The sequence below is a fragment of the Phasianus colchicus genome, chromosome 21 (genome assembly GCF_987193195.1).
Source record: "Phasianus colchicus chromosome 21, bPhaCol1.hap1.1, whole genome shotgun sequence".
NCBI lineage: Eukaryota > Metazoa > Chordata > Aves > Galliformes > Phasianidae > Phasianus > Phasianus colchicus.
In genome coordinates, this window is record NC_143456.1 from 89,598 (window position 1) to 116,505 (window position 26,908).

At 44.1% G+C, this 26,908-nt stretch overlaps 2 protein-coding genes across 8 annotated transcripts in view; one reads left to right on the top strand and one right to left on the bottom strand.

Annotated features, from left to right (window-relative positions):
* Window positions 1-26,885, top strand: part of LOC149915279 (ATP-dependent RNA helicase DDX25-like) — a 28,680-nt gene extending 1,795 nt beyond the window's left edge. For 3 of the 7 annotated variants that reach the window (XM_090122510.1, XM_090122512.1, XM_090122513.1), the window contains 11 exons: window positions 6,710-6,783; window positions 8,461-8,909; window positions 21,782-21,917; window positions 21,989-22,081; window positions 22,190-22,292; window positions 22,656-22,770; window positions 23,348-23,525; window positions 23,856-24,093; window positions 24,652-24,814; window positions 25,319-25,507; window positions 26,558-26,885. In XM_090122510.1, coding sequence (XP_089978636.1) covers window positions 8,471-8,909; window positions 21,782-21,917; window positions 21,989-22,081; window positions 22,190-22,292; window positions 22,656-22,770; window positions 23,348-23,525; window positions 23,856-24,093; window positions 24,652-24,814; window positions 25,319-25,507; window positions 26,558-26,619 — 1,716 coding nt within the window. In that variant the 5' untranslated portion in view covers window positions 6,710-6,783; window positions 8,461-8,470 and the 3' untranslated portion in view covers window positions 26,620-26,885. The other 4 variants (XM_090122514.1, XM_090122515.1, XM_090122511.1 and 1 more) reach the window with 4 other exon arrangements.
* LOC149915280 (protein NYNRIN-like) lies at window positions 12,644-20,588 on the bottom strand. Its single transcript, XM_090122553.1, has 2 exons — window positions 20,404-20,588; window positions 12,644-17,084 (listed from the first exon to the last, which is right to left on the bottom strand). The coding sequence occupies exon 2, from the start codon at window positions 16,651-16,653 to the stop codon at window positions 14,383-14,385; it is 2,271 nt and encodes a 756-aa protein (XP_089978679.1). The 5' UTR covers window positions 16,654-17,084; window positions 20,404-20,588; the 3' UTR covers window positions 12,644-14,382.
* Window positions 26,886-26,908: the final 23 nt, after the last annotated feature.

Genomic DNA, 26,908 nt, shown 5'->3' on the forward strand with positions numbered 1-26,908 from the left:
ACGGGGATGTGGGCTCAGGAGCTTTGCAATAAATTGATATTTATTATGGAAAAACAGGCTGTGTCCTCCAGAGGATCTGGTGGGGACATCTACGGATGGTCAAGTTTTCATGCAACAGAGAGGGGGCAGCACAGGGGTCACACAAATGTGCCATCCTGAAAGACAAAGTACAGGAGGTGACCTTATGGGGTCCTCTATCCTATATGGCCCTCTCTTGGACTGAGGGAAAATCCCTGCTTCATAGATTCAATTGCTCCCAGGTCTCATCAGGAATCTCTGGAATACAGGGACCTGGAGGGGGGGGTGGAGACCAGGAGAAGGGGACCCAAAGAAGGAACAAAGGTGCTGGAAACATTCAAATAATTTTCTAGGACAGTATCTCCGATGTATAATCAATGAAAGTTATATAAAGGAATATTATATAATTTAATAATATTAAGATGTTATAATAGTGAAATAAGCAAGAGAGTTAGGCACAGCGAGACAAAGAGAATAAATAGGAGGCTTACCCAAGTCGTGGGCTCGCTCAGGAAACTCCAGTGGAGTGGATCTTCCAAAGAGAGAGAGAGAGAGAGAGAGATCCTTCCCCACTGGTAGTCAGCTCTTAAATGGGTGCAGGAGAGGTGGAGCCAGGCTCCACCCCTTCCTGCAGCACAGGTGAATTGCTTTCACCTGTGCTCCCAGGGCTGACTCATTGCTCGCCTCAGGTGACTAATCAGAGGTTCAGGCCGTGACTCAGCAGTTCCCATACACTCTGATAAAGCAGATTTTATTCTCAGTTGCAATGGTGGGTGTCCCACAAGCAGGAGAGCCCACAGAAAACAGCGTTACATCTTTTATTCCCTATTTCCTGATGCTGATCTCTTTCTCCCCTAGTTCCTCATTGGCTGAGTACTTCAGGTTCACAATCTTCTCGATGCTTCACTAAACACGGAAACACTGGACAAACATAAATTTTTGCTGCCTAAGCATAAATCTGTAGTTAATTAACTTATTCCACACCTGATCATTGTTTTGCAGATATCTGCTTGTCCTTCTTTCTACAAAGATAAGCTTGGGAGAGAGGCAGGGGAGTATCCTGGTGCCTGCCTGTCACATCCCAGCCTTCTCACGGAGTGAGACAGTCCAGCCTTGTGTAGAGGCCCTGGCTTCTTTGATGTTTGCTAAATCTGTCTTCCTTTTCCTGGGAGTTTCTTATCCTAACAGAACAACTCTACAATATGTTTTCTAATCCTTAGCACACTATACTCTCATTGTTTGGAACATTTAACAACTATTACAGTTTTGCAAGAAAGAATTAATCACATAATTCAGTAATAATGTTTCTAAAACATGCCGCTAACGTATACAGTATTTTACTTCTTAGATCAAGTATTTCTAAGGATAAGTTACAGAGTACAAATGCATTATGTTCTACTTCTTCAAACCAACGGCTTTTTTTAATATCAAATTAAAAAAACCAACATTCCATCATTCCATTCCCACAATTCCCCCGTCTTTTTCTTTCACAGTGTTGATTTCTGCAATTCCCTTTTTTTTTTTTTTTTTAAAAAAAGGTATGATTCTAAAAACTTCTTCACTTTCTTTGTTCTCCACTTCGTCTAGTATCATTATTTTATCTGAGTGCAGTGGTGGTTCCACTACTGTTTGCTTCAGCAGCGCAGTTTCAATTAATCGCTGCACCCATCCCCTCACGCAGGGGATAATACAGCAACCGATGGCTGTCAGGACTCCTGCTACCACAGTCAAAGAAGTAAATATGGACATGGATAATCAATGAAAATTATATAAAGGAATACTATATAATTTAATAATATTAAGATGCTATAATAATGAAATAAGCAAGAGAGTTAGGCACAGCGAGACAAAGAGAATAAATAGGAGGCTTACCCAAGTCGTGGGCTCGCTCAGGAAACTCCAGTGGAGTGGATCTTCCAAAGAGAGAGAGAGAGAGAGAGATCCTTCCCCACTGGTAGTCAGCTCTTAAATGGGTCTAGGAGAGGTGGAGCCAGGCTCCACCCCTTCCTGCAGCACAGGTGAATTGCTTTCACCTGTGCTCCCAGGGCTGACTCATTGCTCGCCTCAGGTGACTAATCAGAGGTTCAGGCCGTGACTCAGCAGTTCCCATACAGGACACAATCATTTTCAATTTGCCAAACCAGGACTCCAACCATCTGGTAAGGGAACTATCTATTCCTGAGTTTTCTGCTAATTCACTGGCACGAGTAGTAAGCCCCGTAATGCTCTAGTTATTGTACCATCTGGTGCTGTGTTATTTGGGATAAAAGTACAGCAATGAGTGTCCAACATTACACACACACCCTTTTTCAGCTAATATCATGTCTAGGGCGATCCTATTCTCCCAGACCATCCTGCTTGTAGCATCCAATTGTTCTGCAATTCCCTTTATTGCCTCCTTTGTATAGTTTATAAATCTCTGCTGATTGTAATAGATGTAATTTATCCAATCTACATTTTTGTTAATTGTCACCCACCAGAATAGAGATTCAAATCCTGCAGCAATTTGATTTCTAGCCTTAAATTCATCAGGGACACCTCTAGGCACCCCAATTGACTCTATATATATTGTATCATCATCAAATGGGACTCCTAAACCTCTTCTGTTCCTTTTGTGAATGTGAGATAGATCCTTCTCAAATGCCAGAGTGAACGGTATAGCTAGTTGAACAAGCGCACAGGTACCTCCCCAATGAGATGGGAGAATGGACCGTAAGATCTTCCCACCGCAATACCACGAGAGATCCGCTCTGGGGATTCCCAGCCTTGAATAGTTCCTCACTAAATCTTTTGTAATGTCCAGGGTTTCACTGCATAGTGAGAAATTCCCTATAGGCCTGGTAGCCTTCATACCCTCTCTTGAGAGACAAGCTGTATGGTTACCAATGGCCATAGAGAATGCAGGAGGGTTTCTGGCATCCATCTCTGATATCAGGGGAAACAATAGGGAGAGTGATTTACAGGCTTCATTTCCCCAGGTGGTTTTCTCCTGGTACAGGGCGATCATACATTGCATCCCTCGGGAATCCTTGGTCCATCCCAGAGGAAGGGGTACTACCTGAGCTACCGGCTGTCCCGATGCACAAGCATAGCAGTTGCTATGGTTGAGACTCCAGACAGTATACTTTATCCATTCTACCCAGGCATTCACATCCCTGTATCCTGTCTTAATTCCAAATGTTTCTCTGAGATCTTTTATTTCCATAATTACTGCAGCTGCAGGACTTTCAGAAGGATTTTTCTCTCCCTTTTTCTTATCCTGGACTTTTCAAGTATGATCAGGCAATGAATCCCATACAGCTACTCTGAATCTAGCTACTGGGTCTCTTCCCCGAATGTTTATTCCAATCCCAAAAGTGATGTTAACAAGGCTGTCAGCTTTGCTAATTGTTATTGTCACCGGATTGCACTGCAAGGCCTGGCAGTCTGGTTGGATAATTCCCTTAAACATACTAATCTGTTCTTTTAGGGTGTGTGATTACATCGTATCAAATATCCCTGGGGTGTATGTCCAGCCTTGGTAGGCAGTTGTCCACCATACATTACTCCATCCCCCGCAAGGGGATCTCTTATTCATGCCTAATTCAGAACACAGGTAATTCTCTTCATGACTCAATTGTCATTGGGCACTTAAGCCCCTGCAGGCTATCACATTGCAAGCATTGAATGTGACAGTCTGAGGCATTTCTTGTTACATTTACACACATCTTAACAGGGTATCCTCCTGCTCCCCTCTGCAGGTCATCCTTTTCCCAGGCAATCATTTGACTAAGACATTCTTTAAAGGTGATCACTGTCAGAATCAAAACTACTAATTGGTCCCTCTCCTGCATCATTATTAACTCCTAAACATCTATACCGTTACTATAGTGAAGAATAGGATATATTCCAGTAGAAATACAAATATATATATATATCCTAAACGCCTCCTTACCTGCACTGGTTATGAAAAGAAAAAAATAAAAAATTACAGATTAGTTTATTTACAATTTCTTTCTAATTTTTATCTTTAGAGGATCCTCCATGACAACAATTTCCCATGCTTCAGGATTAGTGGAGGGTTTTACTCGAGTGTAGTGAGTCCAACCTTTCTTGGCTGTCCTGACAGCTGTTTCCGGTGTCAGAAGTACTTGGAACGGTCCTTCCCAGTCGGGTTGCAGCTTTGCCTCCTTCCAGGTCTGGATGAGGACCCAGTCTCCAGATTGGAATGGATGAATTTGAAATTCCAGAGACGGTGTCTGTGCTAACAGTCCTTGGATCCTGAGAGATGATAGTGAGGAAGACAATCTGAATATATAGTTCTGAAGAAACATATCGTTAGTTTCAAACTGCAGTACCTCATTTTTCCTTCCAAGATATGGTAACCCAAATAACATTTCATGTGGGGAAACCCCCATGTCCCTTCTCAGTGCTGTACGGATTCGGAAAAATGCCAGAGGCAAACATTTAGTCCAAGGTAGTCAAGTCTCTAAGACCAGCTTAGTGAGGTGTTTCTTTATTGTCTGATTCATTCTCTCTACTCTTCCTGACAACGATGGGTGCTAGGGAGTATGAAATTCCCACTTAATCCCTAAAGTGTGCATTAGTTTCTGTAATATGTGTGAAGTGAAATGGCTACCTTGGTTCGAATCAATATATTCTACAACTCCATATCTAGGAATTATGTATTCCAAAATTATTTTGGCCACCGCATTTGCAGTGGCAGATACTGATGGAAATGCTTCTACCCACCCAGTTAAATGGTCGACTAACACTAATAAATACTTGATTTTTCCTACATGTGGAAGTTCCATAAAATCTATTTGAATACTTTGGAATGGTCAAATCCCTGGCTCTCTTCCCCCTTTAGGCCAGTTTCTGATAGCCTTATTATTCACTTTCTGGCAAACTACACATCCCCTACAGACCTGTTTAGCCAGAGTATTGAAGGGTGACATACATGGTTCCAACAACCCATCTTTCAATAATCCTTGTATCACAGGTTTAAGCCCAGTACGTCCCTCAAAAGGAATTGGATATTGTTTCTGTCTTATGGTCTCATATTTTTCCCGCAGCTTTATAAAAATAAAGGATAAAATAGGAGTTATTTTCAACACCCCCCTGTTCCCTTCCTTTGCCCAGACCATGGGATCTATATCTTTCTCATCTGTCTCAGTTAACACATTCATTGATACTGTCATTCCCTCCTGACAGGTTGTTATTTGTATTCCTAATTTCATCATAAGATCTCTCCCCAATAAATTAGTACTTGCATCAGGTACATACAGTAATTGTCCTGTAATTGTCTTACTCCCTAATCTCAATTCAGTGTTTTCAAAAAGCGGTACTCTCATCCCCTTTCCCTCTAACCCACTTGTACCCTGTTCCTGGTACTAGGATTGTACAGTTACTTTCTGGTGTCTGTACCCCCCCATATGTTTTATTACATTCCCTTAGAATCAAATTCTATAAAATACTAAAGGGCACAACAATGTGTCCATCTGGGTATACATCCATCTGTCAGCTTGCTCTCTTCCCTTCTAAATCATTAATTAAATTCCTATCCTCTTTAGAATACCTTATAGGTTCTGACTAAGGTTCAGATATTTTAAGTTTACCATCTGGAATTAAAGCCAGTTCACCAATTTCTTTTCCTTCAGCTGCCTGTTTTGCCACCTGATCCACCATCATATTCCCAGTTTCCTGTACAGTGCCACTATTCTGATGTCCTCCACAATGTATAACAGCCATGCTGCTCTTCGGTAGATTTACATCGTGCTGAATTTGTTTTCCTTGTGTGTAAGCAACTCTCGCTTTTTGCAGACAGTACCATGAGTGGGTACCACCCCAAAAGCATATTTAGCATCTGTCCATCTATTTAAGGTTCTTGTCAAGGCAGTTATTTCAGCCTTCTGAGTGGAAGTCCTCACAGGTAATGGTTTTGCTTCATTTACCTTGTCAGTAGCAGTTACTGCATATCCTTACAGTCCCCTTGTCTCACAAAACTGCTTCTGTCGATGAATCCAGGAATCCTCAGTGTCATCCAATGGTTCCTCCTGTAGGTCTGACCAGCTGGCACAGACAGCCTCCATGCAGTCGCACACTGCTGGCTTGGAGGTAGCCCTCCGTTGGTGTTCTGGGTGTTCAGCAAATTGTTTCCTTCTCTTTGATCAGTCATGCTTTCTGTTGAGAAACTTGATAGCCATTTAAATCAAGAAATTCAGCATACTCACAGTCCATTGCACACAGTCCTCCTTTGTTACTGTGGCATCCACATACTGCAGTAAAGTTCCACCATGGGATAAGGGAACCCAAATCTCAGGCTCACAAGCTGACCAGTTCTCAAAAATCATTGGACTGTTCTCACAACCCTGGGTAACACTGTCCAGGTTAACTGAATTTTTATTTTTTTTTCCCTTCTTCCTATATTGGAGTTTTCTTATTCAAAGGCAAATAATTTTAGGCTAACACTAACACTATACTCGCATTGTTTGGAACATTTAACAACTATTACAGTTTTGCAAGAAAGAATTAATTACATAATTCAGTAATAATGTTTCTAAAACATGCCACTAACATATACAGTATTTTACTTCTTAGATCAGCTATTTCTAAGGATGAGTTACAGAATACAAATGCATTATGTTCTACTTCATCAAACCAATTGCTACTTTTTAATGTCTAATGCAGAAACAACATTCTATTCCCACAGAGGGAACCCAAGGACGAGAAACTGAAAGGATCCAAGGAGAGGAGACAGTGAAGATCCAAAGAGAACAAAACAAGGTAACCCAAGAGAAGAACTCTAGGAGACCCAGAGAAAGGGAATAAGTGGGACCCAAGGAGAAGCAAAGGAGGACACTCAAAGAGGAGGGACTCAACTAGAAAGAACCAGGAGGATCCCGAGAGAAGGAACCCAGGGTACAGAGAGAACCCAAAGAAAGGGAACTGAGGGCACGAAAGGAGGAAGAGGTCCCCAGCCAGCCATTGTCACTGAGACCTGATCCTCACACCTGAGTGTGTACATGGAGGCACATGGAGGAACAGTGTGAGGCAGAGCGTGGCTGCCTTCATCTTCCTCTGTAGGAGCTGAGTGAGGCTGCAGGAGGCCCTGCATTTATCCTCCCAGGACTCCTTCCAGCTCCCCAAATGGCCCTGGGCTTTGCAGAGCCCCCCTGGCATGGGCTGAACCATGCCGCCAGCCCCCGCCCCTGAGTATGGGAAGGAGCCAGTGTTCAGGGGACAGGCACTGAGCACTTGATGTTGATGGCACCCAGATTCAAAGCCACCGAGTCCCAGTGCCTGACATCTTCTGACTTCAGGGATATGGGGAAAAAGGGGTATCATGGAGACATGGAGACATCGTGGAGACCATGGGAACATAAAGCTGGTATGAGGGCATCATGGGGACATCATGGAGATATGACACACATGAACAGATTGGTGACAGGTTGGAGTTGCAGGGATGGGCAACTGACTTACTGGAAGGCAATGGTCAGGCTGTGTCCCCTCAGTGCCCCTGTCTTCAAGCAGAAGTTCAGGAGTGAATAACAAACCTTGGCTATGGCAGCTGGGCTTCCTTGTTATATATTTCTGCAAAACCAAAAGACCACAACTATTAGAATAATCAAATCTCAGATTCATGGGGTTATGGAATCATAGAACCACAGAATCTCTGAATCATAAAACAATAGAATCATGAATCAATCAAGTGGGTTTCATCAGGAGATACGTCACATATTCTCTTTTTTAATAGCTGACAGTCAGAAATCACCATGTTATATCCAGAAGTCTGTATCACATACCGTCAGTGTCTCTGTCTGTCACTAGGATACACAGACTGGGAATCAAAGGCTGAGAGTGAAAAGGTTAAGTTTTGAAGTCATTGGACCATGTGCCTGATTTTCAGCAGAACAAAAGTGTCCTACTGGTTTTGTTCCCATTATGATACAGTCTCCTGTCCTAGTTTCAAATAAAGTGAGTCTTATTTTATCCAGATGAAAAGAGAGGAGTAATGAAACACTGATAAATAACTTAAAACTGTAAATGACTCGATGATTCTTCAAGGAAACACGATACGCCAATGTTAAGTGTTACATCTGACAGAATATGTATCTGCTCACAGCTTGACTGGACATTTACCATAAGAGATCTATACGTTTGTACAGTCAACAAACGTACAGTTGAAAGAGTAGTGCAGTTAGGATGGTACTTTACAGGTGTTATAAAGATTATCGTGGTGGAAAAGAGACAATCGAAGAAAAAATGCTTGCTCGTATCCAAGGATCTAGGCTCACGTTGGAAAACTCCAAAAAGGAGGGATCTCCAGAAAGAGATCCTTCCCCAGTCGTGGTCAGGCTTAAATGGGGTCTAGGAGGGGTACAGTATATTCAGAATATATCACTTTTTATTTCAAAATTTTTAACAGTCATCCCTTATTTCACAAACTTTTTTCTTTTACAGATTCATACAGATGCTGCGGTCCCTTTTCACGCCCCCGACCCCGCACATCCCGTCCCACCGCCGTTCCCCTCCCGGGACAGCCGCGCTGCCGCCATTTTCCCCGTCAAACGGCGGCTCCATGGCGGCGGCAGCCTCAGGCGGTCGAGGGCCGCAACGGCCGAGGGCGCCGGCGCGCAGCTCGTCTCCGGGCGGCTACCCGAGCTCCAAGCCGCTCGGCCGGGACGGCTTCGCCTCTCGACGCCAGAAGGGGTCCGCCTCCCCGGGCCCTCGGCGGGAGCTCCCCGGGCACCGTCGGGGCGAAGGAACCGCGCGGAGCTACGGGGATGGAGACGGGGCCAGGGCCGGGGCCAGACCCGCGGCGGAGGCCGTGCCGAGCGCTCCCCGTCGGTTCCCGTCCGCAGAGCACCTCCGCACCAGCGAAGATGAGGAGAGCGAGGAAGAGGAGAGAGGTGCGTGCGGCCCCGAGTCCGGCTTTGGGGGCGTTGGGGGGTGGAGCCGCGCTGCGAGGGGCCGGGCGGGCGGCGGGCTGCTGCGCCTCGTTTGTTCGTTAATTGACCACACCTTTTTATTTGTACAACTTCATTGCTTTTTTTTCACAGTTTTGTCACTTTTTTTTCCCCCCAAATAATTTTTCCCTATTTTTTTCAGATTTGTTATTTTTCCTTACGATTTTCAGAAGTTTGTCACCTGTTTTCAAGAATTTATTTTACAAGTTTATCCCTTTTGTTCCATGAATTCGTTTTTTTCACTAATCTTTCGAAGTCATTGTTTTCACAATTTTTTTTAGAATTGATCAGCTTTTTCATGATTTTGTTACATATTTCAGGTTTTCTAAACAAATTCATTTCTTTAAACAGAATTTGCAAAAATTCATTTTCACTTTTTTCAACAAATTCGTTATATTTTTTCATGATGTGTTACGATTTCTTCACAAAATCATTCTAGTTTTTTTCAACAGTTTTTTCATAAATTCATCACATTTTCTGTTACAACATTTTCCCACAAGCTCACTTTTTTTTCCCATGTATTTATTCCTCTTTTTTTCTTTTTTCTTTTTTTTTTTCACAAAATTGTGTGGTTTTAATGAATTTTTCACAAATTTATCTTTTTCTGAATGAATTGCTTTTTTTTTTTTTCTAAAATCCTTTTTTTTTTTAGAATGTTATGGCTTTTTATGAATTCATAAGTTTTCAGTTTTTGAATTATAATTCATCACTATTTTTTATCATGGACTTTTTTTTTACATCATGGGTGGGTTTTTTCCAATGATTTTTTCTCAGATTTATCTTTCTTTTTTTTTTTTTTTTCCCAGTAATTCGTTTTAATGACTTCTCATTGAGTTTTTTTCCTTTTTCCAGAAAATATTCAGAAATACATCTCTTTTTATCTCAAAATTTTTAACAGTCATCCTTCACGGACTTTTTTCTTTTACAAATTCATTACTTTTTCATGTCTTTTGCATTTTCTTGCACAAATAAATTGCTTTGTTTCACAAATTTTATGAATCCATCACTTTTTTTTTTCATGAATTTCTCTCTTTTCCCAAACAAATTTATCATTTTTAACCTAGTGATGTTTTCCCCACTGTTTTTTCATGATTTCGTGTATTATTATTATTATTATTATTTAATTTTGTAAACCTTTGTTCATGAATTTAACATTTGTTGTCATTATATCATTATTATTCATTCATATTTCATATCACTATATCATATTAGTCGTAATATCACCATGTTGGTTTTTCATGAATTCATTCCATTTTTTCACCCTAATTTCTTTGTGAAGTTTTAACTTCTTTTTTTCAAGATTTCATCATGAATTCACCCAAATCTTTCACAAATGTGTTACCAGTTTTTTTCACCATGCATTTTTTAAAGAATGCATCATTTTTTCACACATTTATTGCATCCTATCTCACATTCTTTTCACAAATTTATCTATCATTTAAGTCTTCTTTTCATACAAATTAATTGAATTTTTCTTTACCTTTTTTCACTTTTTTTCTAAGTTTTTTTACTGTTTTTCCATGATTTTTTTCACTTTTTCGCAAATTCCTCACCTTTTCCTGCAGATTCATGTATTTTCCCCTCACATTTATTATTTTTTTCACCTGTTTATTTCTTTTTTCATAACCTTTTTCATGAATTTATTATGTTTTTCATTTTTTCACTTTTTTTCATATTTCTTCACTTCTTCACAAATATATTGCTTCTTTTACATGCTTTGTTCTCCCTATTTAGAAGACTGATTTGCGGAATCAAACTCTGTAACCCATGTAAGGTTATAAGAGCAGGTACGTCTTTATTTCAGCGCTGCGCCACACGCCGGGTGCAAGGGGGATCGCTCCTCCTAGCTTGCACACCGGAAAGTGAGATCCCGTTACATTTATAAGTCAATCCATACATATTCAGGAGTGTTACCCAAGACTCACTAACATATTCATCACCTTTCCGGGAGTTCATTTACATACTGTCCCCCTCCCCAGTGCATGCGCAGCAGCATCCATTGGATGAAGGCCCCACGTCTTCCTCCCCCTCTGGTGGTCGTTCCGGGATGAAGTCAGACGTCTTCCTCGCCATGTCCTTTCGACCTTTGTCCCAGTTTGGGGCTCTTCTCCCGTCCTGCATACCTCAGCAATCTCTAATTCTGCCTATCCTTGCCTCCCCCTCACGTTCCAGGGGCCCTTTTCTGCTGACTAGAGACGGCTGTCTGTTGGGAGCGTATTTTGGGCTAGCAAAGGTTAAGCAATAAGTTCCCCTTAAGCTCACAAGAGGTTAAACTAAGAAACGAATTCCCTAAGCTAAGCAATAAATTCACAGAATCACAGAATGACCTGGGTTGGAGGGGACCTCAAGGATCATGTAGTTCCAACCCCCCTGCCTAGCAGGGCCACCAAACATACACCTTTACTAGATCAGGTTGCCCAGAGCCTCGTCCAACCTGGTCTTGAACACCTCCAAGGACGGGGCATCCACAACATCCCTGGGCAGCCTGTTCCAGGACCTAACCACCCTCCTAGTAAAAAACTTCCCCCTAACATCCAACCTAAATCTTCCCTCTTTTAACTTAAAACCATTTCCCCGTGTCCTGCTATTATCAGCCCTTATGAAGAGTTTACTCCCCTCCTGGGAGTAAGTTCCCTTCAGATATTGAAAGGCTGCAATGAGGTCGCCCCGCAACCTTCTCTTCTCCAGGCTGAACAAACCCAACTCCCTCAGCCTGTCCTCATAGGGGAGGTGCTCCAGCCCCCTGATCATCTTCGTGGCCCTCCTCTGGACCCTTTCCAAAATCTCCATGTCTTTTTTGTACTGAGGGCTCCACACCTGAACACAGTACTCCAGATGGGGCCTCACAAGAGCAGAGTAGAGAGGGACAATCACCTCCCTATCCCTGCTGACCACCCCTCTCCTGATGGAGCCCAGGATCCCATTTGCTTTCCGGGCTGCCAGAGCGCACTGCTGGCTCATGTTAAGTTTCTCATCTATCAGGACCCCTAGGTCTTTCTCTGCCGAGCTGCTCTCAAGGACAACTCCCCCCAGCCTGTACAGGTGCCTGGGGTTCTTCCGGCCCAAGTGCAAAACCTTGCACTTTGCCTTATTGAACCTCATTAGGTTCACCCGAGCCCAGCTTTCAAGCCTGTCAAGGTCCCTCTGAATGGCCTCCATTCCCTCCACCGTATCGACTGCACCACTCAGCTTGGTGTCATCAGCAAACTTGCTGAGGGTGCACTCCATTCCCTCATCGATGTCATTAATAAAGATGTTAAAGAGCACCGGGCCCAAGACAGACCCTTGAGGGACACCGCTCGTTACCGGCCTCCACCTGGACATAGAGCCATTGACCACCACCCTCTGTCTGCGGCCTTTCAACCAATTGCTTATCCATCTAGTTGTCCACCCGTCAAATCCACTTCCCTCCAGTTTGGAGATGAGGATGTGATGGGGGACCATGTCAAAGGCCTTGCTCAGGTCCAGGTAAATGACATCAGTTGCCTTCCCTTCATCCACCAATGCCGTCACTCCATCATAGAAGGCCACAAGATTAGTTAAGCATGACCTTCCCCTGGTGAAGCCATGCTGGCTATCTAGGATCACGTGCTCGTTCTTTATGTGATCAAGCATATTGTCCAGGAGGATCTGTTCCATAATCTTCCCAGGCACGGAGGTGAGACTCACCGGCCTGTAGTTACCCGGGTCCTCCCTGCTCCCCTTCTTGTAAATGGGAGTGACGTGACCCTTCCTCCAATCGTCCGGGACCTCACCTGACAGCCACGACTTCTACAAGACTTTCTACAAGAAATTCCTCCTGAGTTAGCAAGAAGGGTTAAATTACGTGATGCTAATTTCTTTGAGTTAGTAAAGCCAAGCGATGTTACAGACCCCCTTTCATCTTTCCCACTTTACTGTCTCAATTCCCCCCTTTTCATTGCAACTTAGTGAATTCTTTCTCTAGATAGCCCCATTTTGGAAAAGGGAGGACTTAAAGTAACTCCCGCTTTCCACCTTTTGTCTCAGCTTATGCATTTTCCATGTTTCGTAACTATTCTTTGGTCCCGATGTTTTACACAGCCATAGTACACACCTCGTTGCAATGCATGTTAATGCGAGCAGAAAGATTATGACAATTCCGGATACAAATAGTTTCTTGAGCCAAGCGAAGTTAGGCAGCCAGTTAGTCAGTGTTTCCCATATCCCTTTTAGTCCCTCCATAATTGGGTTAGTTTCTATTTGTATTTCTTGTATATTATCTTTTATCTTCATGAGCCTCTTGTGTATTGACTCCGAGTGGTCTGAAAGGTTAAAGCAACACATTCCACTAAGATCCTCACAACCGTGGCCCTGAGCAAGTAATATGAAATCTATAGCAGCTCAGTTTTGGAGTACTGCATGGCGTATGTTATCCACATCGTATACCAGATCTGATATTACTGCCGAGGTAAGATTTAATTCTTTTGCTGTAAAGCACGCCAGCCTTTCCAAATCCACGGCATTCTTTGCAGCAAGTATTGGAGTGAAAAGGGTGGCTATTATCCTAGTAGGAGAATTCCAAAATGTAATCTGACTATTGCAGGTTTCTGATAATTGGTGTACGCTCCTGCCGCCCCTATGTGACTTACTGCTTTTCCAAATGGTGCTGTTCAGGAGGTCTCTCATTCTGGAAGCAAACAGGGTTAACTTACCAAGATAACAGGGCCCACCTACTGGCCTTACTGGTATACCAGGCCAGGCTCAATCCCCACATATTAGAAATATCCCAGGTGGCAGTTGTTTTGCTTGTGTACTGTTGTTCCACACATTATCCGTTTCTTCTTCACAAGGGAGGCCATTCCCAGATACATAGGTGAAGGTCGAGTCATGGCTTATGCGATTCATGGTCCTCCAAAGTTCTAACTCGTTTTTACCCCAATACTCAGCCATGGAGGCTGCACTTGTTGCTGTTTTGCCTCCAAAGCGAAAGCACCGCGTTCTATTTGGGTCACGTCTGGATTCACTATGCACTACTGATCCCAACAAATCTAACTCCTCTGGGTCTGGGCGGCTAATATTCAAACTATTAATTATAACACTCATACGAAAGGCATCTTCTGCCCCCGTATTTGCTTTGTACTTCGGGCAAGTCAGAGTGGATCCTGGGCTTATCCCCAGTGTACCACATAGAGTTGTGAGGTTTGCAGACAAGCCCGCAGTGTTGCTCACATAACTTTGGAATACAGACCACTGAAAACCCCATGGAACCCCAATAAGGCATGTTCGAAAGGGGTCTGAGGCTGATTGTAACGCGAGGCAAAAAGACTCTTGGTTAGTTTGGTTAGCCCAAGTAACCCACATGTTAGTTCTAACATCTATGTTATGTATGGCTTCCCCTCCCCCTCCTAGCAGTAGTTTCAACAACACCATTATTAATCTTTCAATGTCCCTCATGTTATTGCTTCCTTCGGAGTGTCACTCGGAGGGGTCCCCTGGTCTCCGCAGTCCAAAGTGGTTGAGTCACTTTCTTCAGGCGGGTATGGTGTATCCACGGAATTAGTCCCTCTACTTTAGCTGCTGTGTAGGTGGTCAGGAGTACTTGATAAGGTCCTTCCCACTTTGGTTCCAAGGGTGAATCTGAGAGGGATTTAACATAAACATAGTCGCCTGGCGAGATATCATGTATTGGACCATCCAGGCCTCGTGCCCTGGTCCCAAATACTGCCTTTTCCATTCTCCTTAGTTGTTTTGCCAAGCTTATCATATACTCACTCAACACTTCGTTCCCCACTTGCATTGAAACCCCCTTTTGTACAGCATAAGGTCTTCCATAGAGAATCTCATAAGGGCTCAACCCTTCCTTGGTTCGAGGTTTAGTCCGGATTCTTAATAAAGCCAAGGGCAATGCCTGGGGCCATGGTATTCTAGCCTCTTGCCCCAGCTTTACTAGCTGTAACTTTATCAGGTGGTTCATCTTTTCCACTTGACCACTGGACTGAGGCCTGTAAGGAGTATGTAATTGCCAATCGACTCCCAATAGGGTACTTACTTGTTGCACTATTTTGGCAACGAAGTGAGGCCCTCTATCTGAAGATAACACAGCCGGCACCCCGAACCTCGGAATGATTTCATGCAATAACGCTTTAGTTACTTCTCTTGCCTTATTGGTTCTACATGGGTATGCCTCGGGCCATCCTGAAAAGGTATCGGATAAGACCAACAAATACCTATGCCCCCCTTTTCTTGGGAGTTCTGTAAAATCTACTTGCCACTGTTGTCCAGGGAAATTTCCCTTTCCTATCTGCCCTACCTGGACCTTTTGACCTGTCTTGGGATTATTCTGCAAACAGATCTCGCATTGCTGGGTTACCTGTTTTATTGTGGTATATAAATTTCTAGCTACCACTTGTCGCATTAGGCTCTTATGCAAGGCTTCCGTTCCCCAATGGGTTTTCCTGTGCTCTGCCATTACTACAGCCCATAATATAGCGGATGGGATAATTAGCTTTCCTTGTGGCGTAAAGGCCCACCTGTCTTCTCCTACCTGTCCCCCTAAATCATTTATCAAATTCCAGTCTCCCTTTGAATATTTTGGCTCACCATCTACTTGAATTTTACCATCCGGAATCAAGGATCCCTCTGTCACCGTGCTCTCAGCTGCCCGTTTTGCTTCTCGATCAGCTAAGGCGTTTCCCATTTCTTCAGCGTTGTTCCCCTTTTGATGAGAACGGCAATGCATGATAGCCACTTTCTCAGGTTGCTGTACGGCTTCCAAGAGTCTGAGTATCTCCTGGGCATGTTTAATGTTCTTTCCCTGGGAGGACAACAAGCCTCTCTCCTTCCATATTGCCCCATGAGCGTGCACAACGCTAAAGGCATATTTTGAGTCTGTCCATATGTTTATCTTCTTCCCTTTTGCCAGTTCTAGAGCCCTTGTCAAAGCTATTATTTCAGCCTTTTGTGCTGAGGTATTTGGAGGTAGGGCCTTGGCCTCTATTACCTTCTCAACGGTAATGACTGCATACCCTGCCTTGCGGGTTCCTTGTCGGACAAAGCTGCTGCCGTCTGTGTACCAGGTGTCTTCTGCATCCTCTAATGGCTCCTCTTTCAAGTCCTGACGGCTAGAATATACAGCTTCAATAGTCTCTAGACAGTCATGGGATACAGGTTCCCCTGTAACTCCACTGAGAAATGAGGCTGGATTAATGATGTTTGTTACTGATATTTCTACATCATCCTGTTCCACTAAAATGGCTTGATATTTTAGAAATCGCTGAGGGGAAAGCCAATGTCTCCTTTTCACTTCCAACACTGTGGAGACCGTGTGGGACACTAATACAGTCATCTTTTGCCCCATTGTAAACTTTCGAGCCTCCTGGATGTTGATTACTAGAGCAGCCACGGCCCTTAGGCATCCTGGCCAGCCCTTGCTTACTTCGTCAAGCTGTTTAGAGAAATAGGCTACCGCTCTTCGGTATGGCCCAAGGTTCTGAGCTAATACCCCCAGAGCTATTCCCTGTTTCTCATAGGAAAATAGCAAAAAGGGCTTGGTTACATCGGGAAGGCCCAGAGCTGGGGCTTTCATTAGTTCCTGCTTTAGTCGTCGGAATGCCCCTCTAGCCTCCCCGTTCCATATTAAGTCTTTGGGATGAGATTTTATCAGCACGTAGAGCGGTTTTACCAGTATTCCATAGTTGGGTATCCATAGACGGCACCATCCGGTCATCCCCAGGAATGTTCGAAGCTCCTTAGATGTATGCGGTTCGGGGGTCTGGCAGATAGCCTCCTTCCAGGCGGTTCCCAATGTTCGTGTTCCTGCAGCAATGCCATATCCCAGGTATGTTACCTGTTGCCGGGCTATCTGTACCTTCTGGGGAGAGACTCGATAGCCATTAAGTCCGAGGAAATTCAGTAAGCTTATTGTCCATCCTAAACAGACCTCTTTAGTCTTGGTGGCTATTAAAAGGTCATCCACATACTGTAGTAATACCCCTTCACCAGGTGGACGCTCCCATTGCTCTAGGTCCTTAGCCAGCTGGTTCCCGAATATGGTGGGGCTGTTTTTAAATCCTTGTGGGAGTACAGTCCAAGTGAGTTGGGATTTTCGTCCTGTACTGGGGTTTTCCCATTCAAATGCGAACAACGGCTGACTCTCTGCTGCAAGTGGCAAGCAGAAGAAGGCATCCTTTAAATCCAGGACAGTAAAGTATGCTAATTCAGTAGATAGTTTGGTGAGCAGGGTATAAGGGTTTGCTACTAAAGGATACAGATCCTCTACTATTTTGTTAACTGCCCTCAAATCTTGTACTATTCGATAGCTACCATCAGGTTTTCTTACTGGTAGTATCGGGGTATTGTATTTTGATTCACATTCCACCAACAGACCGTATTTCATAAATCGGTCAATTATTGGTTGTATTCCTTCCCTATCCTCCATCCGTAATGGGTATTGTTTAATCCTTGGGGTTTGGCTCCCTACCTTAACCTTTATAACCACAGGAGATGCATTCTTAGCTCGCCCTGGGATTTCGACTTCCCAGACTCCTGGAAAAACTTGATCTTTTATATCCTCTGGGATTTCCGTGTCTATTGGGGTAGTTATTAAGGCCAAGCTAAGTAATTCTATAATGGACTCATCTTTTACTTTGAGCTTCATTTCCCCTGCCTCAAATTTTATCTCTGCATCCAATTGTTCTAGTAAATCTCGTCCCAGAAGGGATTTTGGTGAATTTGGCATATACAGAAATCTGTGTATACCCACCTGCTTTCCTAATTTAAATCTTAAAGGTTTGAGAAAATATGCCTTTTCTGGATGACCCGTGGCCCCTTTTACCATGGTATATTCTTGACTGAGCGGTGTTAAGGATTCATTCAGAACTGAATATGTAGCTCCCGTATCAACTAAAAATTCCATACTTTGCTGTTTATTCCCTAGCTCGATTTTAACCAGTGGATCCGCTAGGGTGGATTTCCCTGGTCCCCATCATTGTTCTAGTGGGGCTTGGATTCTTGTCCATGGCCCTTTACCCCTCTGATTCCACTGAGGGCAGTCCCTCTTCCAATGTCCTTTCCTCCTACATATCGCACACTGGTCCCTACCAAGTCTCTTCCTTCCCAGTTCTCCCCTATCCATTCCTGCCTTGCCTATCTCTTCTAATGCTGCCACTAATATTCGCTTATCCTGTCTCCTACCTTCTTCTTCCCGATTGCTAAACACCCTCCATGCTTCCTCTAATAAACTTTCTAAGTTACGTGCATCAAGACCCTTCATTTTCTGCAGCTTCCGCCGTATGTCCCCTACTGACTGTCCTATAAACAATGATACAAGTTGCTGGATACCTATTTCTGATCCTGGATCTAAGGACGTATGCCTCCTCATGGTATCTCTCAGCCTATCTAGGAACTCTGAAGGAGTTTCTCTCGGCCCCTGCCTTATAGCATATAGAGCAGACCAATTGATAGTTCTAGGGATAGCCCTCTCCATTCCTTTTACTATCCACTCCCGGTATGCTATTAGGCGGTCTCGCTCTGCTGTTCTGTCCAGATCCCAGTGAGGATCCTGTCTTGGAAAATGATCTTTTATGTCCTCATGTTCCCCCCGCAAACTGTCCTCTGCCAGATTCTGAGCTGTTCTCAGGATTAAGTCTTTTTCTGTTTCTGTCATAGAGTCAAGTAATAGCTGGATATCATTCCAGTCTGGGTTATGTTGTCTAATCATGTATTGAAAATGCCGTGTAACTCCCCCTGGATCACTACGATAATCTTTGACAATCTTTTTCCAATTTTCCAAATCAAAGGAAGAAAACGGGACCTTGATTAAAATTCGTGTCCCGTCTGGTCCTACTGCTTCCCTTAAGGGAGCCAAGAAAACACCCTGCTGTTTTCTAGTCCTTGAAGCAACAGGAGAAGCCGGGGGAGTTCAGGGGAGGGAGGAATCCTCTCCCTCCTCCGAATCCTCCCTGCGTTCAGCACCAAGGCCTCTCGCCCCTGGAGCCTGATAGTAATCAAGCAAGTCGTCAGGAGTTCTGGTCTTTGTTAACTTAGTGCACTGCTGCCCTATACTACATGCGGAGCAGCAACGCTTCATTTTCCTGTTATTCGCTGTTTGTTGCTCCTTTTCTAACGCTAACACCAAAGGATCCTGCGGAGCCCCCATTCCACACCCCTTTTGCCATTCTGGGTGATTTCGGAGGGTAAAGAACATATCAGCATATGCAACTTCATCCCATTTGCCCTCCCTTCTTAGAAACAGCATTAGTTGCAAAATAGTATTGTACTGTAAGGTCCCATTTAGAGGCCATTTTTCTCCATCGTCTAGTTTGTATAACATCCACCAATGGTTACAGTATTTTATCAAGGTTTTCTTATCCAAAGTACCCCCTGGCCCCCCTGCAACATCCTTCCAATGTGCCAATATACACCCGAGGGGTGTTTTCTTAGGTATCTCTTTCCCTTGTGACCCTCCCATCGCACGGTTTCGTTGTTTTACCAGTTTACTAACGTTTCCACAGATTACCTCTTTTACCCTAAAGTTTCCCAAAAACAATCCCCAGAACTCGTTCCACCACTCGTATCCACACTCTGGGCATGAATAACACCAATTTCCCCGATATGTCTCTTTACAAGCTAAACAGAGTATCACATAATCTGGGCAACACACATTTGTTTGGTGAAATATACACCTTTCCTCTGGCCCGTCCCTGTAGCTCACGACATGCATATTTCCATATTCATCCCACTCCAAAATGCTCATTTGCCTTCACACTAAAATTGTTTGGATCCCTGTTTCCAATTTTGTTTAAAATAATTCATACAAAGAAATTGGGTAAACAAACAAGACATTTAACAACTTTCGCTTCGTCCGTCTCCGGCCGTTTCCCTCGTGGGAGAACGAAACCGCGGATTCAGGACTCCGCTCTCGCCCCGTAGCTTAGCTACGTCTCAATCACACCACACTCATCCTGACACTTAGGTTTGCTAGCTCAGGTACCACCTTAGTTCATATGTTTAAAGGATATCCCAAAATATCAATGACAGTTATTCAAATACACAGTACTGGACATTTACAGCAGATGACAACAACTGCGCAGATTACCATTCCTACCACCGCGGCTACAATAATGTAGGTTATCATTTGACAGGTATCAGCACTATACCTCGCTAACCCCGGGTGGGACTCTAACCCACAATCTCTAGAATTAGCGTGAGTTCCAGATTGTTATGAACTCGTGATTACTAATGCCCAAGTGTTAGTCTAGCTTCCAAGTGCTAGCCAGAGGTGGGACTCGAACCCACAATCCCTGCAATCAGATATAGTGCTTTACGATACCTGCCCCTCTGGTAATTACCTTCCCGTCCCGTACCTCTGGACTAGTCCATCCTCAGGGTAAAACCCTCCCGCGTGGGGCGTCCCCGCACGTCTTACGGAGTCCCCTGCTCCTGCGTACGCCTTACGGAGCCTTCCCTTTAAACGTACCTGGTCCGCTGCCAGATGGTCCTTGTCTATCCCCGCAGTGATCAGATGAGAAGGGGGAGTCCTTCCAAGAATTCTCAGGGCGCACCAAAGGCGTCCCCCTCCTCAACTGGTCCTGCAGCCGAACAGAGATGGTCCCATCAGGGGTGCCAAATTGATTTGCGGAATCAAACTCTGTAACCCACGTAAGGTTGTAAGAGCAGGTACGTCTTTATTTCAGCGCTGCGCCACACGCCGGGTGCAAGGGGGATCGCTCCTCCTAGCTTGCACACCGGAAAGTGAGATCCCGTTACATTTATAAGTCAATCCATACATATTCAGGAGTGTTACCCAAGACTCACTAACATATTCATCACCTTTCCAGGAGTTCATTTACATACTGTCCCCCTCCCCAGTGCATGCGCAGCAGCATCCATTGGATGAAGGCCCCACGTCTTCCTCCCCCTCTGGTGGTCGTTCCGGGATGAAGTCAGACGTCTTCCTCGCCATGTCCTTCCGACCTTTGTCCCAGTTTGGGGCTCTTCTCCCATCCTGCATACCTCAGCAATCTCTAATTCTGCCTATCCTTGCCTCCCCCTCACGTTCCAGGGGCCCTTTTCTACTGACTAGAGACGGCTGTCTGTTGGGAGCGTATTTTGGGCTAGCAAAGGTTAAGCAATAAGTTCCCCTTAAGCTCACAAGAGGTTAAACTAAGAAACGAATTCCCTAAGCTAAGCAATAAATTCCTCCTGAGTTAGCAAGAAGGGTTAAATTACGTGATGCTAATTTCTTTGAGTTAGTAAAGCCAAGCGATGTTACAGACCCCCTTTCATCTTTCCCACTTTACTGTCTCAAGACGTGGATGAGATCTTGCTGCTCACCACTTTTTTTTCTCTTTTTACACAGTATTTTCATTAGGTTTTTCACCTTTTTTTTTCCAAACAATTCGCATATTTTTCACAATTCCATTTGTTTTTTCATGAATTCATCACTTTTTTACATGAATTTGTTGCATTCTCTTCAGAAATTTTGTAAGAAGTCATCATTTTTTCATGTTATTCTTTTATTTTACAAATTCATGGTGCTCTATCTAAGGAATTTTCATGGATACATCTTGGTTTTAGTTGGTTTTGGTTTTTTTTTACTGAATCCAGTGTGTTTTTTTCTTACACAATTTCTTCATGAGTTTTTTCCTTTTTTCTTTTTTCCCCACAATTTTATCACGAATGAACCTTTTTTTTTTTTTTAACAAATTCATCATCAGTTTTTCTCATGCTTCTTTTTTTTTCAACTAATTCGTCCCTTTTTTCATGGATTCATCGCTTTACATATTCTTCTCACAAATTTATCCATTTTTTCCACAAATTCATAGTTTTCTGCAATGTGTGTCCCTGCTTTGCAGAGGACCTGGCTGAGAGTTCACTGCTCAACAAGCTGCTCCACACCTCGCTGGTAGAGAACAGCCACCACGTGGAGGTGCTGCAGCAGGACCCCTCCTCCCCGCTCTTCTCCATCAGAACCTTCGAGGAGCTGCACCTGTGAGTCCCCCAGCACCTGGCCTCGCACACCCCACTTCCTATAGAATGCCCCAGGCTGTGCTTTTTCACAGGAAAAAGGAGCTTTTACAGGGTGTGTACACCATGGGCTTCAACAGGCCATCAAAGATCCAGGCAAACGCTCTGCCCATCTTGATGGCACATCCGTGAGTCCTTACCCCACAGGAAGTGATGAACCAGCCCCAGTGTTCTGCCTCCCTGTGAGGTGCCAGCGCACAGACCCCAGACTTTTACTGCTAACATTTCCCTTGCAGTCCCCAAAATCTGATTGTGCAGAGCCAGTCTGGGACGGGCAAAACAGCAGCATTTGTCCTGGCCATGCTGAGCAGAGTGAAAGGTGCTGAGAGGTACCCGCAGGTATGCAGCAGGAGGATGGCCGCTGGGTAGGGGCAGAGATCTGGGTTTGCTCCTGTTACGTATGGCTTTGGGGTGTTGCAGGCATAGCTCTGGGTTTGTGTCCGTTTTGTAATTGCTGTTGATTATAATCTCAAGTATCGTCATTGCTGCTCATCATAAACTCAAGCATCCTGGTTACTGCTCACTGTAATCTCAAGCATCCTGGTTACAGTTTTTTGAAGTCTCTAATATTAAACGTCCTAATTGATGCTCATTATAATCTGCAGCTTCCTGGTTGCCAGTTGCTACTCATTTATATTTTTCAATGCTTTTTGATGCTTTTTGATGCCTGCCTGTTGCCTAATATCTCTCCCCCCCTCCCAGTGCCTTTGTCTGGCTCCCACCTATGAGCTGGCCCTGCAGATTGGCCATGTGGCAGAGAAGATGGGGCGGTTCTGCAATGACATCAGGGTCACCTATGCTGTGCAGGGCAACAGAGGTTAGTCCAGGCCTGATGAGAGATTACAGCAGTTAGCAATCCCTAAGTGAATATAGGAATGCTCCATAAGCCCTGAAGTGCCAGGGGTTGCGCAGAGCTTGCTGAAGGAGTCTGCATTCATGTGTGCTGCTGATAAGGAGTCACCCTGATGACCACTGGCTTCTTTTTGACACAGACACCCATTTTGCTGGTATCTAACCTTAAAAAGCTGCAGGGAAGCACTAAGCTCAAAAATTGCTACCTGCAATAGAGCTTCTCTTTGGAACTGAGGAAGTGAAGGACAAACATGATCAAACTGACAGAAATATAATTTGTTGAGTTTCCCACTGGAAACCTCTTTGCATGTTGTTTTGCCCATGCCTTGTCCATTCCTTCCTTCTTTCTTGTCCATTTCTTTACTGTTCCTTGCTTGTTCCTTTTCCTTGCTTGTTCCTTGTCATCCCTTTTCTTGTTTCCATTCCCATGTCTTTCCCATTTTTTTTGCCCACCCCTCACCTGTCTCCCATTTTTTGCCCACACTTGCCTTTTTGGCACCCCTTGCCCCTCTCTTTCCCTTCTTTTGCACCCCCTCTGGCAGTGTCCCCAGGCACCGTGCTGGAGGAGCAGATTGTCATTGGCACGCCAGGCACCATGCTGGACTGGTGCTTCAAGCGGAGACTGCTCAACATGAGGAGGATCTGCATGTTTGTGCTGGATGAGGCTGACATCATGATTGACACGCAGGGATTTTCCTCCCAGAGCATCCGCATCCAGAGGTGAGTCATGGAAATCTGCTTTTGGCATGGGAAGATGCAAAAGGGGGGGAGGAAGAAGGTAAGATTTTTCACAGAGGGCTTGCTTTCTCCCAAATGTGTTGATTTGTTTGTTTTTTTCCATAAGACTTGCATTCATTGTTAAATTGTAAGATTTTCACCAAAAAGTGCTAATGTACAAAGTCCTAGAGTAAATGAGTCCTCAATGCTAAATGAATTCCATGGGCTAACAAACTATCAGTGCTCTTGAGTCCACAGTGCTGTGTGCCTGTTTTTAATGAATCCTTAGTGCTAACGAGCTGCTAGGTCTGACGAGCTCTTCTCCTGCCCCAGGGCTCTCCCCAAGAACTGCCAGATGCTGCTTTTCTCTGCCACCTTCAAGGAAAATCTCTGGAAATTTGCCATGCAGATTGTCTCCAGGCCCATCATCATCAAGCTGCGACAGGAGGAGCTCACTTTGACCAACATTAGGCAGTACTATTTTGTCTGCAGGAACTGGGAGCAGAAGTATGAGGCCCTCTGCAACCTCTATGGCAGCATCACCATTGGCCAGGCCATGATCTTCTGCCAGGTACATCTCATCTGCAAACAGTGAGTAACTAGTATTCTGTCTGGCATGCTCAACCCAAGAGTGACCTCAATGCTGCTCCACAGATTGCCACAATGAATACAGGGGAGGGATGGGAAGCACACAGACAGCATTTAAAACTAAGTGTGGTAACAGCGCCTAATGGTTGAAAACACATTTACTTAACTGCCTTGGTGGGCATTGCTTGGAAACCATGCTCTGTTTCCTTAACCTTTATACTTTGTGTCTAGCAAAGACACTTTATGATCCAACTTCTTGCCCTGCTGCATCATTTTTGCTCCTTTGTGTCCCAACTTCCTGCTTGTTTTTGCCTTATTTCGAGGCTTTGTCTATTCCAAAGCACCAGGGGCTCAATGGAAAGGAGCACAGGCATTGGGAATGTGAAGGACTGGCACTGAGCAAGCAAGGATTTGGTAAAGTGATGTATTGGCATTAAGCTAGATGAGCAGTAGTAAGGACTTGGGGAAGTTGAAGGGTTGTTGATTGAGAGCAGCAGATGCAGAGCTGCTAGGGAAGCTCAGCCTTTTCCCACTTATGCAGACCCGCCGTAGTGCAGACTGGCTCTCTGTGAAGATGATTCAGGACGGGCACCAAGTGGCCATGCTGACAGCAGAGCTGTCCATCATGCAGAGAGCTGATGTCATCCAGAGGTTTTGTGATGGCAAGGAGAAGGTTCTCATCACCACCAATGTCTGTGCTAGAGGTCAGTCCCAAAAGCAGACACACTGAAGGGTGAAAATCTGCTTGCTTCCCCCATGAAAATTCCTTTGCTCTGCGCCCTGTCGTGTGGGAATCCCTTCACTTTGAACAATTTTAAGCACTTAGGTTTTATGCTTCATGTTTCCAACTGTGCAGTGACAGGCCGAACTTTATCATGAAAGCTGAGGCTTTTGTCAGTATGATTCTGTGAATTAGGAAAAATTGACCATGATGGGGACTCAAAGGCAAAAGGGATGATAAATGCAAGTTTATCACAGAAGTGATCACAAAAAGAAAAAAATGATCAGAAATGCAAGGAAAAATTGGTCAGAAAGGCAAGGAAAGAGGGATTTAGAATGGAAATTTCAGAGAAAAAGTGATCAGAAATGCAAGTGAAGCAGTGATCTTGTCCAACGTGCACAGCAATTAAGAGGCAGCCTTCAGAGGGGGTTGGTAGATGGCTTTTAGGGTGGTAGAAAGCTCTTTTTGAGAATCCTCTGTCACTCAGGGATTGACGTGGCCCAAGTCACGATTGTGGTGAACTTCAGCCTTCCCATCAACCGTCAGAAGCAGCCAGATTTTGAGACCTACTTGCACCGCATCGGGCGGACAGGGCGCTTCGGGAAGAGGGGCATTGCCTTCAATATGGTGGACAGCCACAGCACGCACCTTGTGCGCTGCATAGAGGAGCATTTCCGTGAGTGCCCCTGTTCCCTTGTTCCTCTGTTCCTCCAGTGTAGCCAAGGACTACGAGCTCACCACTTGGTCAACCACTTTTCACTTTTTTCACTTCCACAGTAGCTGGAACTTCGTTTTCGGTTAAAAAAACCTAACAAACAGGGAGAGGGACTTTGCAGAGACAGAGCTGAGAAATTATTTAATAAGAAGATAAGATATAATTTAATAAGATATAATGAAAGATATAATGATATAAAACAAGAAAACAGACTACAAGGATTAGAAGCAGGGCTAAGCACACTGACCTGCCCCATTTTGCAGGCCCATTTTCTGCTTTCTTTGGCCTCTCTTCTCTGTGTTTCTCCCTACTGCCTCCTCTTCCATGTTTGTTACAGGTTTCTAACAATTCTATTCTGTGATTCAGTTCCCTTACCCTTCTCACCACAAGAGTGTTTTTCTCATGCTTTTCCCAGTTATAAAATGCAGAGTGAGCCCCCTGGAGTGGTCCCTGTGATTTCCTAAATAACCTACCAATTAATGAGCTTTGTTCTTTGTAGTTGTCTCAATCTTTGTTTGTTTCTCTCAGTTTTCTTTCTCTTTTTCCCCTTTTCTCTTTGTTTCCCAAAGATGAGACTTAATGTGGCAAAGAGACAAGTGTGTGATTTCCAAGATGAAAAACCAAGTGGTGGACTAACCTCAATTATCTGATCTTATTTCTTCATTCTCTACAGTCAGTCATAATGTTGAGATTGAAGGGACAGGACTGTCTTACAAGGATTAAACATCTTCCAAATGTTGCTTGCTTTTAGGATAGAGCATCTTCCAAATCTTCCATTTTTTAGATTAAAATATTGTATAAATGTTCGTTGTTTTGGGGATAAAATGTCTTTCAAAAATTGTACCTTAATTCCTAGTGAGTGATGAAAATTGATGTGGGAGCCCAGATCACATCTAACCCCAACCCCTCTCTACAAATCTTGCTTTTTTTTAGCAGCCCCAAAGCAGTGGCACCTTGCCATTGCCAGAGACGTTTTTCTTTCTTGCACTGACATTTTTTTCCTTTCTACAGAGACCAAGATCAAGAGGCTGGACACAGATTGCATGGACAAGTTCGAAGAGCTGGAAAACTGAGCAAAAAACATGACTTAGCTTCAAAGAATTCACATTTTGGTTTAAAATGTGTGGAAAATCCAGGATAAAATCTCCCAGTTTTCGAAGTTCCTGGAGGTACTTGGTTTTGTTGTGACATTTTAGAAGGAGAGCAGGGGAAAAACCCTCAGCCTAAAAAAATTATTCTGATTGGTTTCTTTGATGTTTTGGGGGAGTGTACCTTGGTGTTTTGTGGAAATGCTCCTTGATTTTTGGGCAGTGTTTGCCTGTTTTGGACACTTGCTCTGTTTGGGATACTATTGCCCTGTTC

Excerpts from the sequence above, each read along its gene's own strand:
- LOC149915280 (XM_090122553.1), bottom strand. The coding sequence starts at position 16,653 with ATGACCGGATGGTGCCGTCTATGGATACCCAACTATGGAATACTGGTA.